This window comes from Nyctibius grandis, chromosome 2 (genome assembly GCF_013368605.1).
Source record: "Nyctibius grandis isolate bNycGra1 chromosome 2, bNycGra1.pri, whole genome shotgun sequence".
NCBI classification, from domain to species: domain Eukaryota; kingdom Metazoa; phylum Chordata; class Aves; order Nyctibiiformes; family Nyctibiidae; genus Nyctibius; species Nyctibius grandis.
In genome coordinates, this window is record NC_090659.1 from 38,515,098 (window position 1) to 38,538,854 (window position 23,757).

The 23,757-nt window shown below is 39.2% G+C and overlaps 1 protein-coding gene across 2 annotated transcripts in view; it reads left to right on the plus strand.

The window, feature by feature from the left end:
* Positions 1-23,757, plus strand: part of CTPS2 (CTP synthase 2) — a 73,435-nt gene that overhangs the window by 42,639 nt on the left and 7,039 nt on the right. For both annotated transcript variants that reach the window (XM_068425525.1, XM_068425526.1), the window contains exons 13-16: positions 10,926-11,022; positions 13,050-13,105; positions 14,799-14,895; positions 18,287-18,431. In XM_068425525.1, the coding sequence (XP_068281626.1) occupies positions 10,926-11,022; positions 13,050-13,105; positions 14,799-14,895; positions 18,287-18,431 (395 nt within the window). The remainder of the gene's footprint in view (positions 1-10,925; positions 11,023-13,049; positions 13,106-14,798; positions 14,896-18,286; positions 18,432-23,757) is intronic.

The following is a 23,757-nucleotide window of genomic DNA, read 5'->3' on the forward strand; positions in this document are numbered from 1 at the left end:
CAAGTTGGTCTTTGGCCAGCTGAAGCTTTTCTGAGTGGAAGCAGGAAACTATTAAATATAATGTAGAGCATGTGACTCAGAGCATCCCTGAAATGTCTGGCAGAGGTAATTAAGGTAATTAATCTCTCCTATGATATTAATATCTATCATTCCTTTTGGTTTTCTAAAGCTGATGAGATGTGTACTATTGGATAGACAGTAATGAAAATGCTCTTGTTGCTGGAGAGCTTTCCAGAGGACTAGATGTCCATTCTGTATGCCTAATGAGATATCCAGCATTCAGATTGTTCTCTGTAATTTAGGAAAAATTACACGCATGAAAGACCAGATAGGCCAAGGTACTTTTATTGTCTTGGGCATGCTGTGGAAGACAAGTAGTAGTAGTTAAAATTACAGTGATTGTGCCAGAGGCTTTCTGCCTATAAATTTCCTGTTATAGTATGTCTAGTCCATAAGATTATCGTTACTACAGTGTCTCAAATTAATAAATTAAGTGGGAGGACCACTAAGTAATCGGGTGGCCAACTTCAGTTCTATAGATCCTTTCATTTTATATGCTTTTATTATGGGGAACAGAATGTTACCGAGTAGTAGAAGTGAGGGAACAGGCATGACATTTAAATAGAAGTTAAACCAAACCAGAAGCTTCCAAAGAGGAAGAGAGACAGAGGGCAATACAAAAATCCATATAAAATATTTCAAGATATCTACATAGTAGGTATGAGTCTCTGTTTAAACAGTAAAAATGATCCTGCTTACCCTCCAAAACCAGTTACTTTAGCTTGCACAGTGTTTTTCCTGGTTGTGACCCTTTATGAGATGCCATTTTAAAATGCAAAAATTAAAACAAAGAAAAGAAGGAGATGGAAGGCAGGAAGAAGCATGACTGTACTGTAAATTAGTATGAGAACTACTCTAGCCTTCATTATTTATATTTCTTCATTATCTACATCTGTCATCACTTCTACGAGGTTACAGCTTAAATGTGAAAGAAGACTTGGAAAGAAGATAGACTTGCTCATCAGAACAAATTGCTTCAAAAAAAGGTTGCGGTGGTTGGCATGAGCTCGTTGTTTTGTGTGGTTTTGCAGAGTGGACTCAGCTGAGCTGCTTGTTAAATGAATTAGAATGGCACAAGATTTTGGCACTGGGAGTGAAGTAACATTTACTTTCACAACTGTCTGCAGTTGTCTACCACTTCAGTGGGATTTTTTGCAAAGGTATACAATCTGCAAAATACCTTGTAGAAGTTTGTAGAAGTTTAACATGTTTGCTCAGCAGTGTCCTTAAAACATTTCAAGGTATTTTCTCACTACTTTGCCTTTACTTGGGGTCTTGGATAGTATTGTGATTTTTTTGTTCTTAGAAGTGACGAGTTAAACATTTGGGATTTTTTTTCTGAGCAAGTGGATTATTTTTGCTTCTATTCAGCTGATTTTCATAAAATGCTCGCCTATCAGAGATACTAATTTAGCTCAGCTAGTAGAGAATTCTCTTTTTGATGTAGAAATGTCAGATTTTAAATTCTGGTGTCCGTTTCGAAAGGTGATCAACCAATCGTTAAAGCTCATGGTCTGCCACCGATCTTTGGGCATGATATGAGGCATGATATCCTAATTGGAAAGAGTGATACTGGGATGCTTCCTACATATCTGTGGCACAGAAATCTTTTTGGAGCGAGAATCCTTTATTTCTGTTTCATTCATTTACTCCAAATTCTAAATAAGGCATTTTCTTGGGGCAGTATCAGGCAATATGATAGTATATTTTTTTCCTTCAGTTTAAAACCTCAATTTAATGATATATTAATCAAATGTGCAGTAACTAAAGCTACCTGGTGAAATCATCTTCAACTGCATGAAGTTGTTAATCTCAGTCAAGCGTGTGCTGTCAGATAACATAAAAAAGATTTATCAAGCCGGATCAGAGACAGAATAAGGCCATTTTTCTTAAAACAGAAGTTAAACCACAAAAAATACAGATACGTTTGGGTTTGTATTCTTATAACTGACATGAATTTCAAGCTCTAGATAGCGTTCGCACTTTTTTCTTTCTTCTGGGAGTGGAGCTCTTACTTGAAAACTTCCAGTCTCTTTTTCAATTTCAAAGTATAATATTGTACCATTACCTTATTTTTTTCTATTCAAATAGCTGTCCTTTGGATAGGATGCTTTTCCATCTCCAATAAGTAAAAGAAATAGTCCACAGATGTATTTTATTTCTATTGCAACAGCTGTTATATTTTAGCATGTGTACACACAACTTCAGTAAATCTGTGGCAAACGTGCATCCGCACTTGTGTTGGCAGGCCTGAAAAAGGAGGAGGGCTTACAAAAATGATAAGAAACAAATGGCTGTGGCTTGCTGTTCTGATGAGCATTTGAGAGAGATTACTCAAAGAAATCTTTCAACTGATCCAGGACCTTTCCAGAGATTTCTTCTCAGCTCTGAAGTTAGCTGGGAAGTTTTACACAACAACAAAAGTACCTTCCAACTAGAATAAAAATTAAAATAGGGCAATCTATAATTTTTCTACTTGCTGCCCACTCACTTCCTTTCTAAAAGAAGTGACTCAGTTTCTGCATCCCTGATCATCAAGTACCAAATCACCACTGGGCAGATCTGGAAGGTGGACAAGATGTCAGGATGGATTGGTGACACCATTCTGTGAGAAGAATCAGTGGCTGGAATCCAGGCAGTCTTACTTACTTGTAAGTCTGGAAGTGATCTGATTACGTTAGGGAAATGGGATGGAAAACAGTTGCTAGTTCTCCTCATCTTCTCTATGAGGATATAGATTTTTATGGCAGATGAATGGAATTTCTCCAAAAAACATTAGGGTAGTGCAGGTCATGGTACTGAGCATTGCCTGGAAGCTGATACCAGAAATTTTCCTAGTGAACGTCTGGAGTAATGATCACTTGAAGTAAGCAATTTTCCTGCTTACTTTCCTTGAAGTAAGCAATTTTCCTTCTGCCTTGCTTGCTGAAGGCAGAGATAAACTGATAATGAAGTGATTCTAACTAACGCTACCTTGTTAATGAATGAGAAGTGGAATGGGTCCTTGCTCATGCATGATGATTCAGGGTAGAGGAAGTACAGAACACAGTGAACAGTTTTGAGGGTAAAACATCTGCTGTGCTTTGTCTCTACTAAGGACAATCTCGAGTCTCCTTGGCTACTTTGCGTAGCTTAGCTAGTGGGGCTTGTCTGTGGCCAAGTCTTCCATGGCAGTTGCCTGTAGGATATAATAATTCTCTGAGTCAGAGACCATCAACCATACTACTGGTTAAACAATCTCGGGCTGTAAGTGTTTCATTATCCCTGTCTCATCTTTGTGGCTGGGGTGTTTGATGAAGAGAGCATCAGGCTCTGTCTCCCTTTCTAGGTTCTTCCCTGTGTTTTAGAATGCTCAGAGACATAGACTTGCTTCATGCCTTCCTCCTTCTGATATATCTCATGTGGATTTAAGTGAATTTGGTAAGGGCAAAATTTCACCTACTGTGAATTTTGGTTAGTGACCTGCTACACCACTTAGGCACACACAAGTCTATGGGGTCAGATGGGATCCACCCAAGGGTACTGAGGGAGCTGGTAGAAGTGCTCACCAAGCCACTTTCTGTCATTTGTCAGCAGTCCTGCCTAACCGGGGAGGTCCCAGATGACTGGAGGTTAGCAAATGTGACGCCCATCTACAAGAAGGGCTGGAAAGAGGATCTGGGGAACTACAGGCCTGTCAGTCTGACCTCAGTGCCAGGGAAGGTTATGGAGCAGATCATCTTGAGTGCCATCATGTGGCATGTAAAGGACAATCAGGCAATCAGGCCCAGTCAGCATGGGTTTATGAAAGGCAGGTTCTGCTTGACTAAGCTGATCTTCTATGACAAGGAGACCGGCTTAGTGGATGAGGGAAAGGCTATGGGTGTTCTCTGCCTAGACTTTAGTAAAGACTTTGACACCATTTCCCACAGCATTCTCCTGCAGAAACTGACTGCTCATGGCTTGGATGGGCTGGGTAAAAAAACTGGCTGGGTGGCCAGGCCCAAAGAGTTGTGGTGAATGGAGTTAAATCCTGTTGGCAGCAGGTCACAAGTGGTGTTCCCCAGGGCTCAGTATTTGGGCCAGTTCTGTTCAATATCTTTATCAATAATCTGGACCAGGAGATCTAGTGCACCCTCAGTAAGTTCGCAGATGACACTAAGTTGGGTGGGAGTGTTGATCTGCTTGAGGGTAGGAAGGTTCTGCAGAGGGATCTTGACAGGCTGGATTGATGGGCCAAGGCCAACTGTATGAGGTTCAACAAGGCCAAGTGTCGGGTCCTGCACTTGGGGCACAACAATCCCATGCACCGCTACCGGCTTGGGGAAGAGTGGCTGGAAAGCTGCCTGGTGGAAAAGGACCAGAGAGTGTTGCTCAACAGCTGGCTGAATATGAGCCAGCAGTGTGCTCAGGTGGCCAAGAAAGCCAACAGCATCATGGCTTGTATCAGAAATAGTGTGGCCAGCAGGACTAGGGAAGTGATCATTCCCCTGTACTTGGCACTGATGAGGCTGCACCTTGAATACTGAGTCCAGTTCTGGGCCCCTCACTGCAAGAAAGACATTGAGATGCTGGAGAGAGTCCAATGAAGGGCAGCAAAGCTGGTGAAAGGTCTAGAGCACAAGTCTTAGGGGGAGTGGCTGAGGGAACTGGGGTTGTTTAGTCTGGAGTAAAGGAGGCTCAGGGGAGACCTTATCGCTCTCTACAACTACCTGAAAGGAGGTTGTAGTGAGGTGGGTGTCTGTCTCTTCTACCAGGTAACAAGTGACAGGACAAGAGGAAATGGCCTCAAGTTGCGCCAGGGGAGGTTTAGATTGGATAGTAGGAAGAATTTCTTCACTGAAAGGGTTATCAAGCATTGGAACAGGCTGCCCAGGGAAGTGGTGGAGTCACCATCCCTGGAGATATTTAGAAGAAGTGTAGATGTGGTGCTTAGGGACATGGTTTAGTGGTGGATTTGGCAGTGTTAGGTTAACGGTTGGACCTGATGGTCTTAAAGGTCTTTTCCAACCAAAATGATTCTATGAATTTCAGTTGGAGAAGTCCCCCTCAAAGGCAGCGACAGAGTTCTGATTTTTTGAGAGGTATGTGGTAGGAAGGGAAGGATTTCTCCTAGCTATAGATGTGCTGATCTTTCTGAAATTAAATTAGTGGGTATTTGATCATTAGTTGTAATGTGAGCTGGACCAGTCCAAAGCCTGAGAACATTCTTCCACTTTCTTTTACTTATTCGAGTCTGTGGCAAATCCTGCACTTCCTGGTATGGCATGACTGACCCGCCAGTGTATTTTTATAGCCAGCACTGTCTGACCCTGTTCCTTTTGCTAACACTACACAGTCTGAAAATTTCTGCTTGATTAAGTCTTTAAGCTGACTCTGGGACATGTGGTTGGAATAACTAGAATGAGTTCCCAAATGCTGCTAAGCAATATCTATATGGGCTTTGCATATCAACGTCTCCATTAACTTTCTGAGTTCACTGCACTATGCTTATGAGCAAGTAAGCGCTGTTTGAATAGGAAGTTACACCTTTTATGACTTTTTCTGAAGAAAATGTTACAAAACATTCTGTACCAGAATTTCTGCTTATTCAGGCAGAATCATCCTTAGAGAGTTTTTAGGCTTTAGTTAGATAAATGCTCTAGGGCAATTACTTAATTCTAAAATATGAAACAACAAATCTTTGGAAAAGAGGATTGCCCAAACTGGAAAATGGTTGACAGTAATATGCTATGAGATTTTAAGAGTTTAAGAAATATAAACTGTTATTGGTTGGAATATTTGGATACTGTGCTGTAGTTTAGTGAAGAAAGTAGAGGACAGGATTTTTCAGGCTGGTTACTCATATCACTATGTAGCTGCATGAATCAGCTCTTGATGATTTCTGCTTTGATTTTATACATGATGGTGGTCATCTTTTTGAAAATAAACATCACTTCAGTCAGCGTAATGGAGCACTGAGTAGTATGAAATCTGCAGTGGCTTTATGGCAACTAGTTCCATCCTAGAGGGCTGAGTGATTTAGATAGGTGGGTAATGATGGGGTTTGCTTGGAACTAGGATATCTTTGGGGGACAAGGGAGTAAGGGATTCTGGCAGATATGTGATCCTTGCAATAACTGAAAATGTTCTTTCAGTAATTGAAAATGATAAAACCGTGTTTTTGAATGAATGAATGAGAGTGTCTTTTTGGTTTACTTGCCAAGTTGGAAGCTGTCAGTACCACTCTTAGTGTTGCATCTGTCAATTTTTTCTTTAAAATATTTGCACTATTATTTCTAAAATGTTAGTATAAACATCCCATTTGTAGGTGGCTGTGTCTGTTTACTGATTAACTTGTCTTGAAACAGATCATATCGAATCTAGCAAGTACTGACTAATCCTGCAGAGAAATGATGGAAGAGTCAATAAAAGAACGGGTTCGTCTAGTTTGGGTTGAGTCCTTGTCAGTTTGTGTTGCTGAGTTATTTTCATAGCTGTGTTCAGCAGGGATTACTATTCATCAATACCTGTCACTGTATTTCCTGCTCCTCTCAGCTTTCCCTCTGAACATCTCTTGTGTGCTGAGAGTCTCAGAGGCTCTTTTCAGTATTCAATGAATCTTTAGGGTTGGGGCTTCTCCTGATGCTTTGATCAGCACTTACACGTATAGGAATTTCTTTCAGCAGTGACAAATCATTTGTTCACCAGACACAGAGTAAAAAGGCAAGAAACCTAAAAACCTGCTTCCAAAGCTGATTTACCAATGAGTTGTTCAAATCTAATAACGTTCCCCTCCCTCCCTTCCTGCCTTTCCCCCCCTCCCCCCACAAAAAGCAAACCCCCAAGCAGAACCCCCCTGCCTCCAAGGTAACCAAGGTAGGTGTATTTCTCAAAATGGCATTGCAGGACGTGAGGCAAAACAAAGACAAAACTTAATGGTCCTGAGATGATTACTAAAATGATAGGTGGTGTGTTTTCAGGGCCTTGGTTGCTCTATGTTGAGTGTCTGGGCTTGAGAGGTTTTCTCATTAGCTTTTATATGTTTCCTGACAACAATGAAACAATCCAAGCAGTAGATTTCTGAAAGATTGCAGTTCATGGGTTGTTAAAGTCACTATTCATCAGTAGCATGATTTAATACGAATCAGACTGTTTTATATCTAGAATATGCTTTGTGTTATGTCAGAGTGATTACTTATTTACTTCATGTTGGCTCTCCGGTGTGTAATAAGTGATCTCTGTAAAATCCCTGTAGTGTTGGCAGTTTTCAGACATTTGGGTAAGAAAGACCTAATTAATGCCTTATCTCTTCTTGCACCCTCGCTACTGATGCATTTTTGTTGCTTGTGGTGCCTGTTCTGTGATGTTCTCTGCTCGTCAAAGAACTAATGCATAGTAAGAGCAGATTTACTCTGTGGCAGGAAGCATGAGCTCTTTGAAGAATCTATTCAGTTGCACAGTTGTTCAAAATAACCACTACTTGAAAGTATGTCTTTCATTTGATGAAATAAATTCTGCAAAATATGCAAAATTTTCCATGAGTTACTTTTCTGATGCAATAAGCATTGGGCTGTAGGGCAGCAGTGCCACTTTGCTTTTGAAAGCTTCTTGCACAGGCTTTGTTGCAGAGAAACTCATGTAATATATAAACGCTGAGGGTTGCGCTGTGATAGTTGCTGAAGTTGATCAGAGCCACAGAGTATATAAAAAAGGAAGATCCAGAGTCAGAGTAGCTCTGAGGTATTGCTTTGTAACTAGCTGCTTTCCTCACCTGACTACAAAAATTTATATTTGAAGCCTTGTCTATTTTCTTACTATCATAAACCTAAAAATCTTGCAGAAGATGGAGAGCTGGTTTATAATGCACATATCAATAACAAAACATGAACACACACAGTAAGCTGCTTGATGTTGAAACTCAACACAGCTGCATATTGGCAGAAAATCTGCCACAGATGGAAATAAGATTGAACAGTTGTATCATGCAATGTTTCTTAAGACACCTCAATTAAGACTTAGCAGAGATTAGTGAAAGTTTTAAGGGTTGGATCCTCCTCTGAATAGGTGCCCCTGACCACAGTAATGTAGCTGTTGAGACAAGGAAGCAGGCCTTTTAGAAAACAAAGATTAATTGGGGAAAAATGCCCGAATCTTCCCTGCGAGGCCATTTCTCCAGTGGAATTTTTGTTGGGCTTGCAGCCCCATGTCGGGTTCTGACCCAAAGGGTGGCAGAAGCCCTCAGCAGAGCAGATGAATCCGTGCTTTCACAGCCTGGCTTTGTTCCAGGCCATTATGTAGAGCTTTAGCGGGACTTACGAGAATCCGGTGTTTGGTTTTTGCCTACTGAAAGAAGGAAGAGCTGAGAGTGTGGCCATAACCTGTTTGAACTGATATGCTCTGTTGAATGAACAGGAGACCATATGTTTGCTAACTGATGATTTTGAGTCTTCCTGGAGAACACATTTAAGCACAGTAAATTAGTGAAATCTGCTATTGACTGTATAGACAGGTCCACTTCATTTGGAGCCAGTGTTTTAATTGAGGATTTTAAGAGCTGAGCAAAGTCCTTCAAGAAATTACCATCCCACTCATTGTATCTCTATGCTTCCTTCTATTTAAGGCATTACGCTCGAAATGTTTTGATAGAATATCTTAGTATAGCAAATATTGAAAGGAGAAAATAGTGAAATCTATTTTTTTCTGAGGGGTGGGGAGGGAACCCCAGAGGACTGGTATTACCGTGATTCAGTTAGCAAATTTAGACCAAAACATCCTGCTCCAAATTTTTAGGAAGAAAAATCTAAAGCTGGGGTTAGGGGACAGTATTTAGGTGTTTGTTACACTTTTGAGAATGAAGAAATGTCTAATCTTGACTTTAGCCTCCAAACTTAAGAAAACCCAAACAAACCAACAAAGAAACCCCTCATTATTTACCTTGTCAACTGCAAATATCTGTTAAACAGCTGTTAAAGTGAACTTTTTGTAGTTGGAAGAGAAGCATATACTTGAAGTACTTGATAGCCACTTCTTACTACTTCATCTCCATTTGATAAGACTCAGGAGCACAACTTTAAGGTTATCTGTAGTATGGGTGTAGGCAAGTAAATAACACTTCATGGAAAACTTGTGTTTGATTTCAGAGGGTCAGAGTGTTTGACATATACATTCAGTCTGCTGTATGCATTCTAACCGTTTCTGATGCCTGTGTTTTTTTGTGGCCATTACTTCAGGACAAAAGTGAAAGTAAATGGAAGGAAATAAAGTAAAAGCAGACAGTCTCTTATTTTTTTGTAGTAATAAGGATTCAATGAATGATTTTTTTTCTTTTTGAGTTTGTGGGGTTTTTTTAGCTGAATGTGCTGCATAGTTCTCACCTTCAAGATTTGAGAGGTAATTAGAGGATTTGTAATATCCCACTGGTTTGATCACAACTTGTGCTTGTGACATTTTATAATTAGTGTATAGCTTATAAATAACATTTTGAACGTATAAGGTTATACAGAGATAATTGCACAGCTGAAATGCATTGGCACAAGGCCAAAGGCTAAGCACTTCCCACCATCCCTTCTAAATTGAATAACTTCATTTTATGTACTGTATCATCAGAAATTGTTTTCATTACTCCCAGAGGGCAAATTAAGGTTAATAAAAATCCAATTCCAGATTACCCATATGTGTGAATATTTGTATTTTTAGAACCTTTCTTTGTCAATTACATTCCTCACTGACTGTGTCTATGTGAATACAAGTACGTAGGTCATAGTTTCAGCTCATGTGTTTCTACAATTTTGAACTGTTTCACCTCTCTGAGACAGACTTCGTCTAAACATGATTGTGAGACCCAGCAGGATTTTTCAAACTGAGCAAAGCTAAACGTACTCCTTCCACTAAGATGTGGTTTCTCACATCCCCTGAATCCAGCCATCCTGGATTCCACTTGACCAGCATAGCAGCCATTTGACCCATCCGCTTCAGTCCTCAAAACCAGTATTTGTATATTCTCTTCTTTAAATGTTGTATTTAAAAGCATATTCTTCATACAAGACAACCCAGTGTTTTGTGGATTCTTAGACAATCTGAGAAACCCTTTAGTAAAGGTGAATTAGGGAGGAAAGTTTTTCCATTATCTCCCTGTGATAAATTAGTTATATATAATCTGAAACAGCACACACATGTTGGAGTCACCTCTTTTTTAGTACTCCACTTTTACAACATTAGGTTATCATCTTGTTACAAGTGCCCTCTTTTCTCTTCACTCTGCTGCTCCATGGCCTCTACTTCTCCCCACTTCCCAAAACAGTGGACTCCCGCTGTCTTGATAAGGCAGCTGTTTCTCCTTCTTAGCGTAAGAAAGAACATTGTGTATAAAGAACAGCATAAGAAAAGACATAGTGTACAGGAATATTTACCCAGGATAATCTTTCAGCCTCTATCACTGTGTGGTTCAGGGACTCGCTTTTTCAGAGATGGTGCCTTTATCACTTGGTGGTTTTTTTTGGTCTATGAATTTATCAGCTTTTAAAAATCCATGTACTCTTATAGCACCAAAAATAGCTTTTGGCAGAATTATCGTATTGCTAACATTTTGATATCTTATTTAAAAGAAAGTTGTTTTTTTTTTTTTTCCCCAAAAAAAATAAATTAAGGAATTAATACATTACTTTTGTTGATCTTAACATTAAATTTAAGTGTTTCACACCAGTTAGTTAATATCCTTAGTCTATTACAGTCCCAATACTGAAAACAAAGCATTAGGAAAACCAAAGAGAAGCCACAACTGGGAATGCTCGGAGGAGAAATAAATAATGTTACCATTTATAAATCTATGCAGCCTGTTATGCAATTGTTGCTTTTTTTGTTGTTGTTGTTGAATGGAAGAGTGTTTAAACAATTTTTCTCTACAGGTTATTGACATGCCAGAACACAATCCTGGAGATATGGGTGGAACAATGAGACTGGGGAAGAGGAGGACTGTTTTCAAAACACAAAATTCTGTTTTAAGTAAGTTACACTTCTGCTCTTATGACTTGCCTGTTGGATAGGAACTCTGTAACATGGTAAAGCAAAAATGCCCAAGCACGTTTTGTTGAAGGACAACAACCTCAAGCAAGCAGTTGGGTGACGGCTTCCCTGAGCTCATTCAGTCTGGTCCTGTTCCCATATACATTTACCCAGGATCGGAATGTAAAGAAAGAAATGAGAGACATCTGGAAGTCCCAGTGAAAAGGTCAGTTAGGGTCCAGTGCCTTAAATAGACAATGATGAGACTGTTGAGATAACTGAACTGCATTTTATGGTAGTTTAATTCATTATTTTCGTGGGAAGATCAGAGTGGAGTGTTTTCTTTCTATTTTCGTTACGAGTTGAACTAACCCAAACTCCTACCCATTATGCTCTTCCAGACCTAAACATTGCATGTCGTTCCCTAGAGCTGCCAGTACACCTCAGCCTTAAACGTCATCTGGCCTCACTGCCTTAGTCCTTACCTTGTCTTGACAATGTTCACTAGTTTGTATCCTAATTATAGCCAGGCCCTGCTTAACTCCAGTCTCTGATCCAGCACTGCCCTAGACCTAGCCCAGCTCTGGGAAGAGTCTTGTTTTGCGAAAGCAAATTATTTGTTGTAGGAAAGGAAAATGATTTGTTGTAACAGGATACTTCAAAAGGCAAAATAAAAGCAACTGAAATATAGAACAAAATATTCCCTTTGATCTATGTGTATTTTAAAATAGAAGTAATACTTGTATGCTATTAATCAGCCTATTGTACAGTAGTAGCATATGTGATGTTGACAACGTGTAAAAAGTGGTTTCTTGTCCACTGATAAATATAGGCATATTTCTGACATAGCCCTGCCCCTGGCAGTGACCTGACCTATTATTATATTTAGCTACGTTAAACTTGTGGAAAATATCCTTCTGAGCTTTTAAAAATGACATCTAGTTCAGCAGGAGACCAAAGTGTAATACATATACACATTTAATGAAAAATCTGCCTTTCTAGAGCATGCCTGCGCTAGTGATCTGACTGACCTGGGTGATACTTCGCCTGGGTGTGATATAGATACACGTATCACAGTGTACAAGTTGTTCTGTGGCCTAAACACTTCTTGGAAAAGTTAAAAATTACAATGTGTTGTAACTCTTTACAGTATTATGAATTGTTTAGATGACCATATTTGTCAAAAACTCATAGAAACCTCTGGTAGTCTACTCAGGAAATCTGTTTCCTATTTCTAATGCTTTACAGCTTGAATGGAAATAATGGTTTTGAAAAGGTCGTTCCTTAAAATTAACACATATACCACTTTTTGAAAAATTGCAGTACTATCTACAGTTTTTTGGAGATCTTCTTGGCAGTCTAGTTCTTGTACCAACTCCTAAGTGAGATAGTAATCCTAATGACACTAGAATAAATTGAGAGCAAAGTTTGAGCTGTGAGACATATGATTAAGTTCTGGTTTATTGCATACCTCTAACTTACTCCTTGTTGCTCTGCAATGTAGAGTGTTCCACATTAGGCTCAGAGGACTGCAGGAGTCATTTGGGTAATGAGATCAGGAAAACAGAGAAAAACAATATTCTTTCTTTGTCATTGGAGGTATGCTGGCTGCTATGCGTGATCTATTAAAATGGAACAGATACTACTAAAAGGCTGTGGAGCTTCCTTCTCTGCACCTTTTGCATACAACTGTTGTAAAACCCTGAAGGGATTTTGTGTTGCTTGTTCATGCAAACATTTTTTTTTTATTTTGGACTTTAAATTAGTTTAAGCGTGGCCTTCAGACTCTAGTCTACCTAAGCTATTTCTGGTCGAGGAATGTTGAATGTGAATCCTGAATAAACTCAGGTAACAGTAAATTAAAAGAAACTAGTCATCGCTCAGAAAAACAGAAAGCTGGAGTGAGATGAATAGTATGCTGTTATGTTTTACATGTGAATTTTTTTTGAGGTTTAAATTACAAGAAATAGTTGTAACAACTATTAAAGCAACACATTAGCATTAATTTCTTTTTTTTGTATATTCAGGGAAACTTTATGGTGATGAAACGTTTGTAGAGGAACGACACAGGCATCGATATGAGGTAAGCACTGCTAATGTCCTTTGTGCTCAAAAGTTAAAGCTTAAGCCAATTATTTTTCTCATGGTAGGCATGAATCTCCTTAAAGCCAATGGGAGATTTCTTATATAAACATAACCCAAAATTTAGTAATGGTTACAGTGTAATTTAGATCAAAAAGAACTTCTGTAAGTCTTCTGGTCCAGCTCCCTGTTTGGAGCTGAGCCAACTTCAAAATTAGATCAGGCTACTCAGTGTTTTGTCCCATCTAGTTTTGAATCTCTCTGAAGAGAGAAATTCCACAACATCTTTTGACAGTCTGTTCCAATGCTTAATGACTTCATTGTGAACCCTTTTTTCCCTTACATCTAATAGGAGATTTCCTTGGCAGTTTCTTTTATCTCTCAGTCTCGTGCTGTGCATCTCTGAGCAGAGTCTGGCTCAGTCTTCTTTATACCATCCCACTAGGTAGTTGAAGTCAGCCACGAGATCCGCCCTATGCCTTCTCTTTTCCAGATTGAGCAAATCTGGCTCATTCAGTTTCTCCTCCTATGTTGCATGTGTTCCATCCCCCTAACCATCCTGGTTGGACCTCCTATGGACTTGCAATATTTTGTCAATCTGTTTCTTGTACTGAGGGGCCTAAAGCTAGACACAGTATCGCAGAGGTGTTCTTGCAAGTGTTCAATAGAGGGGAATAATGTAGTGTACCGTTTCTGTGGTAGAGACAGTGCAGTGTCTTAGGAAAATGGTCTTGGAGAGTGATGTCAGACATTACCTGACTTGACTTCCTGTGAAGTATTTGGAAGGCAAAGGCTTATAATCATTAAATGCATTGCTCCTTGGCTGATATAGCTTATTTAAAGGCTTAGATTATGTTCAGATGTTGCACATTCATTCATAGTCTAAATGTAAGCAGACTTCAGGCATCTACAACTCAGAGGCTAATTCAGATCGCTTGCTTCCTACCATCCAACTCTGCAAGCCCCTTGAATAGGTCCACTCCTCTGTTTGAGAATATCTGAGGAAAGGTGTCTGTGTACATTCAAAATACTGTCATTCAAGGAGACAGGCAAGAGCTGGACTCCTAGAGTTATCTCTCAGATAGTTCAGAAGGGACCTGACTCCATCAGTATCTCCAGAGGGGCCTGAGCTATGAGATGTGCGCATGCTGCAAACTGATTCAGACAATGTTAAGTTTCCTTAAAAAGCTGTGGGGAGAATGTGATGATGGTAAAGGTGCTCAGAGTTTGAATATTAACTGAGTGGTTAGAACATCACCAAGGAAATGGAACAGCTCACTGCAGAGCTTCTCAGTTTGAAGGAGGAGCTGAACCACAGCTTGTGTCATAACCACGGAAATACAGTGTTCAAAGAGGAGGTCAGTCTTTACCCCTACTGTAGTGGGCCATTTAAAAAACAAGGAATGCAAGCTGCTCAGAATCAGGAGGACAGCAAGCAGAAGGGACCGTGGCTTTAATCTTTTAAATGTTATGTAGTAAGTTTTAAAATTACTGATTCATCTCTTATTAAATAATCATGCCCACTTTTACAAATTTATACCAGAGTTGTTAAAACAAGAAAGCAAAAGTTCCCAACTCTTTTCTCAATTATTTTCAGTCTTGTATGCATACTAAAAACATTACAATTAACTGTTACTATTTGTTAAATCCAAAAATAAATAGAACTACAATTGTTATTACTTTCAATATTTCAGGTGAACCCAGAATTGACTCACTGCTTTGAAGAGAAAGGTTTGAAATTTGTTGGCCATGATACAGAAGGGAACAGAATGGAAATTATTGAACTGGAGAGTGAGTGTCTTACTTGTCTGTAGTACTTTCCGCATCTATTAAAACCATGTAAACTATAGGTTGTTAAATGGCATGTAGGCACAATATTTAGCTGTCGTAACAGCCAAGATCACGCTGGGGAATATTGCTGACTCCACCTGTGTATTACAATGGGTGAAGATTCAGATGATGTTAGGAGAAGTCTTACACTTCTCAAGGATTGTGTGTGTATTTGATTATCAGGGAGAGACATGCTCCTTTTCCAAAAGGTCATAATTCTAGTTTGGTGGGATTTGGCTATGTAGAATCATCGAGTGATTTGGGAGGTCATCTAGTCCAACCCTCTGCTTCAACACAGGAGTGCCTTCAAATATAGATCAGGTTGTTGAGAGCCATATCAGTCAAGTTTTGAGTATCTCCAAGTATGCTATTGATTGGACTTCAAACCACTCACCACTACACTTTGAACCCAGCAATCCAGCCATTTTTTAACACACTTTGTAGGCTACCCATAGTCCATAGCTCCCAACGTGGATGCTAGAAAACCATATCAAAAGCCTTGCTAAAGTCAAGATAAAGGAAGGCTACTGCTCTCCCTGTATCCAAAGGCTGATTGTTCCCAAGCTTGTTGTGCCCAGTTGTCTTTCTGTCCTTCATGTGTCTGGAAATGCCTTGGAGGAGGATTTGTTTCATAATCTTGCCATAAAATGAGGTTAGGCTGACTGTCCTGTAGTTCTTTGGATCCTTCTTTTTGTCTTTCTTGAAGAAGGGCATGGTGACTGCCTTTTTCCAGTCATCAGGGACCTCTCATGATTGCCTTGGCCTTTTAAAGATAAAAACCAACTTCACGATGATATTTGCCTGCTCCGTAAGCACCCTCAGATATTCTTAGTCAGATCCCAATAACTAATATGTGTTCAGTTTGCTTGAGTGTATGAAATATGTATACCTGCCATATAGCCAAAGTATAAAACATCACTGGAATATATTACCTAGAGAGGCTGTGAAATCTTCCTCTTTACAGGTAGAGACCTCCGAAACTTGACTAGACAAAGCTGTCAGCAACCTGATTTAACTTTGAGCTTGACCCTGCTTTGAGCAGGAGATGTGGGACTAGAGACCGCCCAAGGTGCCTTCCAATCAGTGTCTCCTTCAGTTACCCTCTGTTTAGAATCATAGAAAAAAGTATGAAAATCAAATAGAAAGCAAGCTCCTTTCTTTCACAGAAGTGATTCAGATAGATGAGGGTTTGATATTATGGAAATCTGGTAGATTTGGACTAATCTACCAAGTAAGACTTGATGTCTTTTCTACAAGGTTCTGAAATAAAAAGGGGCTACTCTGCATATGTTTGTTGAATGCTACACAGAGTACATCTTAGAAATAAACCCTTTGATTTTACTTGATTCTTTGATTAACTCCTTACTGTTAAGTTACTGTTGGCTAGATGAGTATCAGGCACCTGAAGATGGAGGCTACCTTACAAGATTTTTTTTTCATTTCTTATGTGGCCCCTAATTGTCATTGGTTAAGATGAACTCCATGCACAGAAACATAAATTTATCGTAAGAATACATTATCATCCTATGGAGTGCTATTCGTGACATGATGCTCCTGAGAATTCATTTTATATACTCCATGGTATGTTGAAGAACAGTGCTGTAATTTTGAACCAGGGTGTGAATATAGACACCTACTTATAATGTCAAGCAGCTGCACCATAGAGAGTAATCTGAGAGCAAAGGATACATGTGAATGCATAAACTACTAATTGTCATGGTGTTCTTTGCTTAGTTTGCTCCTGATAGATTACTTCTGTTACGCATGCTGGTGTTGGGAGGCTATTTCGTCTGCCCTGCATGAAACTACTTCTATAGAGAGCATCGTGAAATAAATCAGGCAGAATTTTTAAATTGCATGTTACTGTGAAAAGAATAAAGGCAGCAGTAAAACCTGGAATTATTTCACAGTTTGCTGCAAGGAGACTCTGATTACTAAAGAAAAACAATCATCATAGGGAGGAGGGTGGGTTGGATAAGAAGCACAGAAATAACAGTACACCGGATAACTTAGGCAAAGCTTTTAAGCAAAATATCCCCACAGGAAACATTTGATGCTTTGTCATTGTCTTGTTATACAGCTTTAAAGAACTAAATTGCATGGTAGAGAGAAAGAAGTTATGGGAGAAAATTAGGATCCAGGTTCTCTTTAAGACATAGCAGCAGAGAGAAGAGCAATATACTAAATGATATAGTTTATCTTCATGGAAGAAAACACAGCTTTCTTGTTATCACTTATTCTGTACTGCAGAGAAGTTCCTTGAATGTTTGGGATTTGTCAAACCAGAAGAGATTTGTGGTTAATTTCGTCCAGTGTCCTGGCACTAGAAGTGGTTAATGTTATCTCCTTTAAAACAATATTCAAAGAAGGAACAGGTGCGTAGCATGGAAGAATACAAAAGCATTTTTCCTTCCTTACCCTTTCAAAGAAGGCAGAAGGGAAGCAGAAGCAGTAATAAAGAGGTGCTTTGATTGGGAAACAGAGCTGAAGATTTAAGAGAAGATGAAGCAGCACGGCTTGTTTAGCTTAGCAGGTGGGGTTGAATGATGGTGATACTGTCATCCTTAATCACACAGGCCAAACAGCAGGAAAGAAGAGCACCATAAGAAATGGATATAAATTGGCTGTAACAAAGGTGGCCTGTGAATTAGGAAAAGGTTTCTAAGCAAAAGGAGAGAGTATCAGAAGAGCTTTCTAGTGGAAGAAAAAACCTAGGGGATGATATGGCAGAGCCTTGACCCTTTGTGCATAAGACTACACGAGGTAGCTGCCTTCAATAACAGGAGATTGGACTTAATGTCCCAGGCGATCCCTTCCAGGCCTAATTATTTGAAGCTTGTTTTCCACAGTTTTCTCTGTATGTTGCTTTCATATCCATCTCTTAGTGTGTAAATAGTTGCTATATGGTAATGCTTGGTCTTTTAGGAACTGTTTTATTTTTCCCTCAGATTATGTATGGGTGCATGTTCTGAATATACATGCATAAATATATATTGGAAACCAAAATACTATGAAAATAACATGATAAATGTAGACTTCGTGGTTGTTTCCCCCCTCCCCGCCCTCCCCTTACATGTCAGTACAGGTTTATTATTCAGCTTTTAATTACATCATTGTGCACATTAAGGTTGAATCACAGGATGATTTTTCCTTAATTTGCCTTACTAGCCTTCTGCCTCTGTTGTCAGTTGCTTTTCGTGAAAAAAATTAAGGTTCCTGCTGCCTTAAATTCACACATGCTGATCTGGCTTCTGGACTCCTGTGTGAAATCTTTCAATAAACTTCTCTCCTAACAGTTGTTCTGTTATCTTCTTCCTACATCTTATAATTTTCTTTTACATCTGTCTTGTAGATCACCCATATTTTGTGGGAGTTCAATTCCACCCAGAGTTTTCCTCAAGACCTATGAAACCTTCACCTCCATACCTTGGACTGTTGCTAGCAGCAACTGGGACACTTAATGCATACCTGCAACGTGGATGTAAATTGTCTCCAAGGTAATCTTTCTAACTTACTTGCCTGCAGTTTGACAGTCACATTTTTGGAGGGACTATCCTGTCCTTCAATTCAGAAGTCCAGACGAGGAAAAGGAGTTCTTCATGTATGAATTCACTTGTTCCAGTGTATGCCTGACATAAACCCTGGTGTATGTCTGTATCTGAATCTGTAAGCAGTAAGCACAGCTCCTGACTTCCTTCTTTTCAGAGGCTATTAGGGCTAAAGCCAGATCCATACACTATAACCAGAAAGAAGTAAAAAACCTTTAGTAAATTCGCTTGATGTTAGTGGCCTCCTGTGTTACCTTTCATTAATGGTAGTTTCACAGGAAGAGAGATTTGCTAGAGGATCAAGCAATGAAGTGAATTCTTGCCTAGTTGTATTTGAATGTTGGTAGCAACAAAAAAGAAAACACTGTTTTTATTTTGCAATAGCTAAATAATTAATACCATCTAGCAGAGACAGGCCTGAAACGAAACAGTTGGGATATGTTTAGACTTATGGAAGGGTTTGGATCTAGATCAAAACTGAATGGTTCAGCCAATCTAAAATCCTTTGTCCCAGTTCCCTTGGACACAGAGTTTTTGGTTTATTGAATGTAGCAATAGTTTTTAGCCAGTGTTAACTCATTCTTGTTTATTTCAATGATTTAATAACAGTTACAATTTCATTACAATAACAATAATAAAGAAGTCAAAGGGAAGCCTAGGGAACAATGACAAAACTGAAAAAAAATTATTAAAAAAGAAAAGTCATAGAATGACTGAATAATAACACAAAAGAGATCCAACTCTGGCTTCCTGGCTTTTCCTCTAAACAAGGCACTAAACTTACTAGTTCTGTGGGTTTGGGGGTTTTTGAGTGTTGTTTTCTGTTAAAATGAGGTCCTTTTCTTAAGCGAGAAATAAAAATTTTATTCAGGTTTCAGTAGTAATGGAAATAGCTAAGCCAGACCAGATCAATCTGTTTTGGTACCCTGCTCTTTATGGTGTCAGTTGTCTTTCATAAATGTGCTTCATCTTTGCTCACCCTGGCCAGTTGTGCAATGGTGGATGTACAGAGAGAATTTCTTTCTGATCTGCCAACTACATCTTGATTGAAATACTCCTGTTACTTTAGCTTGTCATTGTTGTTAGTGGTCATTACATTATCTACCTTTTAAAATTTGTGCCAATGCATTACACAGGTCAAATTTTTGTGGTGCTTGGCAGGAGACGAGTCTTCAAGCACAATGATCTTCAGTCTTTTCCTCTTGTGGGCACTCTCTGCCTCACAGTTCATCTTGTTTTCCAGGTCCCAATATCCTTTCTTTTACTGCTTCCTTCCATAAGTACACCTATTTGTGTCTCTGAAATAAAGAAAAGTTACTTTTTTTCAATGAATGATCTGCCTGTGTCCTACTAATTTAAATTTAAATCCCTTAGCATTACGGCAAATATGTTTTCTAACCTTGACTTTAGGTTTCAGCAATTACTGAATGTGCCACACTTACACTAATTTGAATTAATATATAATCAGTAAAAAAGTATACCCAACCCTTTTTCTTCATGTTCATACAATAAACTCCAAACAGCACTTAAACGTTTAGCAAAGACAAAAATTCATACCTCAAAACTTTATATATATAACTACAAATTTTACCATTTACCTGTTCACACAGCAGTCAAGCAAACCCCTCTGTTTTGAGAAAGAGCATTGGAATAGAAAAACATTTTCAGGCTAAAAGAGGAGCATTTTGCAGGGAAGAATGTTCAGGTGGGATTTTCAGTGCTAATTACAGCACACCCACTCATACTAATATATCCACCTGCTGAGTGGAAAGGATTTCCGATTTAAACTTTTAAACCCCTGAATGCTAGTGATTTCATTGAACAGGAAAGCTAAGGCATGTCATAACAAGACTGAAACAAATAGGAGAGGATTTTATGCACACCTCATCCAGCACTGCCTACGTGAATTGTAATCGTGCTGTTGACTAGAGCAAAGATGTAACCTGAAAGAGAATTTGTGGAGGCCAGCAAGTTGAGCAGATTACCTGAACTAGGCTATTAAAAACACTAAAACGAGAGTTAATGGTGAAGTCCTGAGACAAAAGGAAATACATATTTCAGCATGAGATTCTTAACAGGAAATCATTAGCTCAGAACATTTAACAGCCCCGTAATTAGGATGCAATTTTAGAACATCTGACACCTAGAGAGAGCCCTAGCTTCTAAGCAAAGCAAACAGTAAATTTAAAGATGCATCACACCTCCCTGGAGAGTGCCCTAAATAAAAGCAAAAAAACCTTCTCTTTAGTTTTTGTGAGGCCTAGTCTGGTAGGCAGTCTGAGAATGCTTACACATAGGCATGAGCATACCTAGTTTTGAGACTGGAATGCATCCTCTGACGTAAACTTAGTTCCCAGGAGCTTTGGTGTGTACAGAGACAGTCAAGAACTGAGCAAAAGGTTGGAGTAACTCAGTGATGAGTTATTACAGAGTTACCTGAAGTGGTAGTTGGGCATTTGAGTTGCCTTTGTGGTTTCAGCCTCTCGTGCTTTATGGCATGAGTGCCTAACCATCAGACAAAGCCATGCACTTCATTTCCTTGTGAATGCTTTTAAATCATGACCTTTTCCAAATCTTTCCATGGAAACACTGAAGACACCATTTCATAAGGAGCTGAGGAAGGTGAGAGGCTTCCAGTTTACGTGTTTCATTTTAAAGGACAGAGAGCACTAGAACCACAGGAAACGCTCAGAAAGCATTCAATACCCACAAATATGCTTCTTTTTAAGAGAAACCAAAAGGTTTTAATAGAAAACTAGTGGATGAAGAGGGGAACTTCAGATATAATGTTGGCTATTACTGAGTCTTACAGAATTTCACTTGGAAAAAATAACAAAAACTGACTTATCTTTGGGAACACTGTCATATGGATTGCTAAACTACTAATGTACAATAAAGACATGTTGCTTTTTTTTTTCTCATAGCAAGTTTAGCATCAGCAGGCTTTATTTCTTCTTTCCCCTCAACCAACATCTTTATTAATGGCCTGCAAGAGTAGGCCACAGTGCATTAATGATATTTGCAAATAATATCATTTAAAGAAGAGCAGAAAGCACTATTCAGAACAAAGAAATAACATTAAAAGATATAAAGAATTTAGAAACCTGAGCTGAAAATAATGAAATTATGTGTTTCTTTGGAGGAAGAGAGTAACAGGCTAAAGATAAATAATTTAAACACAAATGTCCAGTAGATGGGAGGAAATGTAGGAAGTGAGAAATGTTCCTAGGTGAGAAAATACGGACAACTCGGACTGCTGCCAAAAGAAATTTTTGCAAGTCATCAGTGAATATGCTAATGAGGGCACCAATCTAATCCATCTAGTCACAGAGTAATCTGTTAAGTTCTGGGCAGGTTATTAATAAAAGATGACTTATGAGTTGCATTCAGAGACAAGGAACAAAAGTGGCCAGAGGGCAGAAGGAGTGGTGCATAAAGAAAAAAACCTCAAAAAATTTGTCCGTATGGTGCTTACTGTGCTAACATGGTCCAGCTGTCTCCCAAACCAGCTGTGTAGGGAGGTTTGGGCAAGCACCTATGAACAGAAAGGAAACAGCCTGTGTGACATGTTCTGGAGTATGAGGGACAAAGGAGGTATGGGCAAGGCTATCTCTGATGTCCCCTGTATGTTGTCCCCAACCCATAACACATCTGGCACAGCATCATATTTCTGCCATTGGCCAAATCTAGACATTTCAGAGGAAAGTGAAGGAATCTTGTGGCTAGAAGACTGTCAAGAGAGCAGCAAGAGAGGGCTTCTATTCTGCTCTGCAGAAGAAGACAATCCAGGAGCCAGGGGTGGCAGCCATACTAATAGGGGTAGTGTCCTCACCAGCAGGAGTCAGTGCCACAGCTGCCAAAGAAGGCAAGCAGACTGGCTCCAAGTGGCAGTCACCATGTCCTACAGACAGTCCAGTACAGAAGCGCAAAGTGGGTCTGAGGTCAATTCAGGAAGTCCAGTTGACAAGTGACTACAGAACTACAGAGGTGGGTACAGGCATGCCTGTATATATTATATATATATATTATATATATATGTGGGTACAGGCATGCCTGTGACATAGCTCAGGCAAGGACTGTGGGCCAAGGCTCCTGGGCCCATGGGTGGAGGCCCCAGGTGAGGATGGTCAGGGCAGCTAAGACCTATTGGTGCCCTCAGAGCTCTTACAGAAAACTATAGAAAAAGTTTTAAAGGAAATCCCTTCTCAACCATAGTGGTACTTAGTGATGAACTTAGTAATGGTTAGTTATGGGAGTTACTTTGTCATTTTAATGTTAGATGTTTACAGTGAAGATACTTCTGAGCTAGTCTGAGCTAGTCACCCCAACTCTTTTTCTGTAGTCGATAAGTGAATATGCACTTCAAAGGAACCAGATAGCTCATTGTAATGGTTGAGTGGGTCAAACGCATTATACCCTACAAGTGCCTGTTCCTCTCCTTGACTGTGTGAAGCAGGTGGTAACTATCTCACATGAAGATGTCTAAAGCTGTATGAATTGAATCCCATGCATGAGACTCGGCTGAGAGTTTTTATAACACCCAGATGTGTTCTGGCATGTTGATTGTGATTTTTGTAATGCTGGGTCCTAATAAAACCATTATCCTAGGTCCACTTATGTGAGTGCAGATGTCTGCCAGGTTGGAACGGGGGAGTCTTAGGTATGTGCTGAGGAGGGATTCTTTAATGAAATGATGTTTCATGGAAGCATAGGATCATATAACGATGGTGATCATAATAAATTATAATAAATCATAATAAATTATATATGATCATTTTTATGATCATATAATCATCATAAAAATATGCCCTGAGAAATACGGGTGACTGCAATTATAACCATTGCACAATCAAATATGCATTTATTTTAAATAATGTTTTAATGACTATAGTAATTTTAATCATTCAGCTTTATGTGGGGGGAATAAATAGTAATAATTGACAGATTTCTTTTTGCTAGGTTCTCAAAAGCTGTAACAATTGTTTGTTTTAAACAGCCACAGCCTGTACTAAATGTAATTACATTTATCTTAAATTTGCATTGAGGAAAAAATGCGCTTAGCTTGGCTCCTGCCTTTGCATTACTGTAACAATTGTTTAAATTGCTTCTGTTTCTGGAAAAGGCCTTTTTTTGTCATTGATGCATTAAAAAAAAGATGAAAAAAGCCCCTCTGACGTGGTGTCAAATCTTTCATTTTTAAAGAATGTTGATCTGGATTTTACAAATGAAGCAAACAGAACGTTCAAGCAGTACCTGTTTTACAGTTGCTTGTGTT